Genomic DNA, 6449 nt, shown 5'->3' with positions numbered 1-6449 from the left:
GGCGTCAGCTGATCTCCCAGCACCATGAGGAGATTCTGCAGAACTGGACTGACCTTGCTGGTCGGAGCGGGACTCGGAGCATCTTTAACCCGCCTGCTGAGCGACGCAAGCCGGCATGAGGTGCAGGAGGAGTCCGGTCTGCTGAGCCGGATTCCGGTCCTACCGGTACCGTCGGTCCATGCCTCCGAACTGGCGGTGAGTGTGACGTCACACCAAGACCTTGAAGGACCCTGTGAAGGTTTAGACTGGTCCTGGTTCTCGTGCGCGAGATCTTTCAGAAGTTTATTTAAGAAGAAAAACATCTGGGTCACGTGATTAATACAAGCCCCACATCCTGTTAATGATCAATAAAATCATCGATCTACTGGATGATCTGTTCATCTGATCAACGCCGTTTTCTCTCACCAGGAGGCAGTTCAGTTCAGTTTCACACAGTTTAGTTTATTTAATATTAATTTCCACAGCATCAACCATTTGAAGCAGGTAAATCAGGGTACAGACGTCCGGTTCGGTCCAGTTCATTCTGGTGCAAACATGATCCGGTTCATTCTGGTGCAAACAGGATCCGGTTCATTCTGGTGCAAACAGGATCCGGTTCATTCTGGTGCAAACAGGATCCGGTCCATTCTGGTGCAAACAGGATCCGGTCCATTCTGGTGCAAACAGGATCCGGTCCATTCTGGTGCAAACATGATCCGGTCCATTCTGGTGCAAACAGGATCCGGTCCATTCTGGTGCAAACAGGATCCGGTCCATTCTGGTGCAAACAGGATCCGGTCCCTTCTGGTGCAAACAGGATCCGGTCCCTTCTGGTGCAAACAGGATCCGGTCCCTTCTGGTGCAAACAGGATCCGGTCCCTTCTGGTGCAAACAGGATCCGGTCCCTTCTGGTGCAAACAGGATCCGGTCCATTCTGGTGCAAACAGGATCCGGTCCATTCTGGTGCAAACAGGATCCGGTCCATTCTGGTGCAAACAGGATCCGGTCCATTCTGGTGCAAACAGGATCCGGTCCATTCTGGTGCAAACAGGATCCGGTCCATTCTGGTGCAAACAGGATCCGGTCCATTCTGGTGCAAACAGGATCCGGTCCATTCTGGTGCAAACAGGATCCGGTCCATTCTGGTGCAAACAGGATCCGGTCCATTCTGGTGCAAACAGGATCCGGTCCATTCGGGTGCAAACAGGATCCGGTCCATTCTGGTGCAAACAGGATCCGGTCCATTCTGGTGCAAACAGGATCCGGTCCATTCTGGTGCAAACAGGATCCGGTCCATTCTGGTGCAAACAGGATCCGGTCCATTCTGGTGCAAACAGGATCCGGTCCATTCTGGTGCAAACAGGATCCGGTCCATTCTGGTGCAAACAGGATCCGGTCCATTCGGGTGCAAACAGGATCCGGTCCATTCGGGTGCAAACAGGATCCGGTCCATTCTGGTGCAAACAGGATCCGGTCCATTCTGGTGCAAACAGGATCCGGTCCATTCTGGTGCAAACAGGATCCGGTCCATTCTGGTGCAAACAGGATCCGGTCCATTCTGGTGCAAACAGGATCCGGTCCATTCTGGTGCAAACAGGATCCGGTCCATTCTGGTGCAAACAGGATCCGGTCCATTCTGGTGCAAACAGGATCCGGTCCATTCTGGTGCAAACAGGATCCGGTTCATTCTGGTGCAAACAGGATCCGGTCCATTCTGGTGCAAACAGGATCCGGTTCATTCTGGTGCAAACAGGATCCGGTTCATTCTGGTGCAAACAGGATCCGGTCCATTCTGGTGCAAACAGGATCCGGTCCATTCTGGTGCAAACATGATCCGGTTCATTCTGGTGCAAACATGATCCGGTTCATTCTGGTGCAAACAGGATCCGGTTCATTCTGGTGCAAACAGGATCCGGTCCATTCTGGTGCAAACAGGATCCGGTCCATTCTGGTGCAAACAGGATCCGGTCCATTCTGGTGCAAACAGGATCCGGTCCATTCTGGTGCAAACATGATCCGGTCCATTCTGGTGCAAACAGGATCCGGTCCATTCTGGTGCAAACAGGATCCGGTCCATTCTGGTGCAAACAGGATCCGGTCCCTTCTGGTGCAAACAGGATCCGGTCCCTTCTGGTGCAAACGGGATCCGGTCCCTTCTGGTGCAAACGGGATCCGGTCCCTTCTGGTGCAAACGGGATCCGATCCATTCTGGTGCAAACGGGATCCGGTCCATTCTGGTGCAAACAGGATCCGGTCCATTCTGGTGCAAACATGATCCGGTTCATTCTGGTGCAAACAGGATCCGGTTCATTCTGGTGCAAACAGGATCCGGTCCATTCGGGTGCAAACAGGATCCGGTCCATTCTGGTGCAAACAGGATCCGGTCCATTCTGGTGCAAACAGGATCCGGTCCATTCTGGTGCAAACAGGATCCGGTCCATTCTGGTGCAAACAGGATCCGGTCCATTCTGGTGCAAACAGGATCCGGTCCATTCTGGTGCAAACAGGATCCGGTCCATTCTGGTGCAAACAGGATCCGGTCCATTCGGGTGCAAACAGGATCCGGTCCATTCGGGTGCAAACAGGATCCGGTCCATTCGGGTGCAAACAGGATCCGGTCCATTCGGGTGCAAACAGGATCCGGTCCATTCTGGTGCAAACAGGATCCGGTCCATTCTGGTGCAAACAGGATCCGGTCCATTCTGGTGCAAACAGGATCCGGTCCATTCTGGTGCAAACAGGATCCGGTCCATTCTGGTGCAAACAGGATCCGGTCCATTCTGGTGCAAACAGGATCCGGTCCATTCTGGTGCAAACAGGATCCGGTTCATTCTGGTGCAAACAGGATCCGGTCCATTCTGGTGCAAACAGGATCCGGTCCATTCTGGTGCAAACAGGATCCGGTTCATTCTGGTGCAAACAGGATCCGGTCCATTCTGGTGCAAACAGGATCCGGTCCATTCTGGTGCAAACAGGATCCGGTCCATTCTGGTGCAAACAGGATCCGGTCCATTCTGGTGCAAACAGGATCCGGTTCAGAAGTGATCATGATCCGCCTCTGTATGAGTTATAATAACTGTTAATCTGAATAAGTAACAGGGGAAAATATCTGATGCATTGAATCAGATCATCTTGATTTCATTCCATCCTGACTTGTTTTAATTCTTTTTCATTCTTTTAAAAGACTTGATTTGCTTGATCTGAATCCTTGTATTTATCCGTGGTTGTGTTGTGGCAGTGATTACTGATGTAGTTGTCCTGCTTGTGTGTTGTCTGTTAGTGCAAACCGAATCTCAGGTGGCAGCAGCTGGTTGGACTGGACGGGACAGAAAAGAGGGATTATTAAGCACCGTAACAAAACCAGGGAAACACTAATTAACAACAATGTCATGTATTAGGGTATATTAACCCTTTATTACCTTTTACTGGTTCCACTGGTCGGAGGTTCTGGCTCCTGTTCTGCTGTTTGATCTGACCGACTGCTTCATCCTCCTCATCACTTCCTGCTCCAGCAGCACGTTTGTAAACACAGACAGCAGGCGGCTGTAGCTCAGGAGGATAAACTGGAAAGTCGGGAGATCGATTCCCCTGGCTATGTGCCGAAGTGTCCTTGGGCAAGACACAGAACCCCTGATGTGCCTGTCGGGCTATGAGTGTGAGTGTGTGTGTCGCTATGGATGACGTCTCATTTACCTGATGTTTCTTCTCATCCAGGTGAGTCCAGGTGCTTCAGGAGCAGTGATGAAATATGGCTTCCCTTCAATGGCCAACATCAAGACCAGGGAGTCCTACGTGACATCATATGACCCACGCACACGCACTGCATCATGGGTAATAGAGAAGCTGAACCCCGCCGCTCTGACGGGCACATCCGACAGGAAGTTCTGTGACTTCAAAGAGGACGACAGGTGAGGCAGAAACGCCGGAGGACAAGCCAAGTGCGAGGTCAGGCGACTGACGGCGTCCTCTTTGTCCACAGCGTGCACGTTTTCCACCGAGCTACGAACGCTGACTACAAGGGGAGTGGCTTGGACCGAGGTCACCTGGCTGCTGCCGCCAATCACAAGTGGAGTCAGAAAGCCATGGACGACACGTTCTACCTGAGCAACGTGTCTCCACAGGTGAGCCCACTAACCCAGCTGCTCTTCAGCTGGGATGGTCCTTTAACTCGCCTGCTCATCGGATGTGTGTCCAGAACCCCCACCTGAACCAAAACACCTGGAACAACCTGGAGAAGCTCTGCCGCTCTCTGACCAAGCGATACCTAAACGTCTACGTCTGCACCGGCCCGCTCTACCTGCCCAGGTAACTGGAATCAGAAGTGTGTGGAGTTCCAAGCCAACGGATGACATCATCTGATTTACCTACATTTCAGGCAAGAAGCCGATGGGAAACTCTACGTACGATACCAAGTTATAGGACGGAACCACGTTGCCGTGCCAACGCACTTCTTCAAGGTGAGCCTCACCTGTGATGATGTCATAACCGCGAGCTGACTGCCAGTCCACCTGTTGAGTTGACGTGATTTAAGGGCAGGTTGGTTCTTCTGCATTCAGTTTTGCTGGTTCTGGACGGACTACTTATCCTTCACGGTTCGTCTCAAGCGAACCACAAAACAAAATGCCTCTTCATCCGCATTGCAGGTAAACACAAAGTGTGTGTGTGTGTGTGTGAGATAAATGGATCTGGACAGGGAGGAAGCTGTTCTGATAGGAATCGGATCAACCAGACTGATCCGATCTGATGCAGATCCAGATTTTCCTGCCTCAGGTGAAGAGTGACTTTGTTTTTAAAGTACGGTGTGAAAGCAGTCTCAGTCTAGAGAATGTTCCGGATGTCCAGCCTGTCCTGCGGAGAACAATAATTCCTCTGGGACAGATTTATTTTATTCTTTATAGAACTTTTCAGAATAAAAATAGGACGGAAGGAGCAAAACAAAGTACGTATATGTCCAATCCTAAACAGTCGGACAGAAGTCCAAAGTTATGCAAAAAAATGCTCCATGAAAGTTTTTCCATTTTTTAGAGTTTTTCAACTGTTTCCCATCAGAATAAAGCCGTACTTCCACACACCATTACTTGGAATATATACCTGCATTTCTACACATATAACTAATGTGGAACTTTGCAAATAGAGACAATAATAAAAATTTAAATAATTCATATATATAATATATAGTTTGTGGTCCAACGCCAAGTTGCACCACAGACTGTCCAGGAGTTGGCGGATGCTTTAGTCCAGGTCTGGGAGGAGATCCCTCAGGAGAACATCCGCCGCCTCATCAGGAGCATGCCCAGGCGTTGTAGGGAGGTCATACAGGCACGCGGAGGACACACACACTACTGAGCCTCATTCTGACTTGTTTAAAGGACATTACATCAGAGTTGGATCAGCCTGTAGTGTGTTTTTCCACTTTCATTTGGAGTAGAACTCCAAATCCAGACCTCCATGGGTTGATATGTTTGGTTTTCATAGATAATTTTTGTGTAATTTTGTTATGAGCACATTCAACTATGGAAAGAACAAAGTATTTAATAAAAATATTTCATTTATTTGGATCTACGTGTTACTTTAGTGTTCCCTTTATTTTTTGAGCAGTGTGTATGAAATAAAGAGGTGTGTCAGTCGTGTTCTAATGAATCTAAAAAGGCCTTTTAGTGTGAACCAGATTTTTTTTTGAGCAAAACATGATTAATACGATGTGAGACAGGAGAAGTGATTTCTGTGTAATGTCACGGACGGAGGAGACTGGGACAGATCAGACTGGGACGGAGGAGACTGGGACAGATCAGACTGGGACGGAGGAGACTGGGACAGATCATACTGGGACGGAGGAGACTGGGACAGATCAGACTGGGACGGAGGAGACTGGGACAGATCATACTGGGACATTCTGCAACATCAGCTCGTCTTTCAGCTCTTTGTTGGATGAAAAGAGTTGCGTTTATGTGAAAGTTCCTGTTTTGCCCCCAGGTTGTGATCCTGGAGCAGGCGGACGGCCGCGGAGTAGAACTTCGGTCATACGTGTTACCAAACGAACCGGTGGATGACAAGGTTCCTCTGGAGCGTTTCCTGGTTCCCATAGAAACCATCGAGCGGGCATCAGGACTCCTGTTCGTTCCAAACATCATGAAAAGGACGAGCAGCCTGCAGGCCATCGGTGCCAGATGAACTACATTACCCACAATCCTTTGCTGCTGCCTCCGCTCAAGCTGATCAACGAACCACAGTCGTATCTGTTTCATCTGACTAATCAATACAACTGGGATGTATCGATTAAATTCAGACAAAAGACGTTTTCTAGGATTTATTTAAATGTCAACTAATAAATAAGTAAATATAATTTTTTTTTAATCGTCTGAACTTCTGAGGTGAATTCAGTTTATTGAACTCTGCTCGGCTAAATGGCTTCTTCTTGATTCTGAGCTTTTTGGTTCAAGAGAAATCAGTGTGTGATCAATGTCATTGAT

General features: G+C 49.1%; 1 protein-coding gene across 1 annotated transcript; it reads left to right on the top strand.

The window, feature by feature from the left end:
* On the top strand, positions 1–6371 carry endog (endonuclease G). The gene is made up of 6 exons (XM_079251053.1): positions 1–195; positions 3694–3887; positions 3959–4100; positions 4175–4284; positions 4355–4436; positions 5953–6371. Exons 1-6 carry the CDS (start codon positions 25–27, stop codon positions 6148–6150), a joined length of 897 nt encoding a protein of 298 aa, XP_079107179.1. The 5' UTR covers positions 1–24; the 3' UTR covers positions 6151–6371.
* Positions 6372–6449: the final 78 nt, after the last annotated feature.

Source organism: Telmatherina bonti (genome assembly GCF_933228915.1).
Source record: "Telmatherina bonti genome assembly, chromosome: 13".
Classification (NCBI taxonomy): Eukaryota; Metazoa; Chordata; class Actinopteri; order Atheriniformes; family Telmatherinidae; genus Telmatherina; species Telmatherina bonti.
This window is presented reverse-complemented; position numbering and strand designations above follow the sequence as displayed.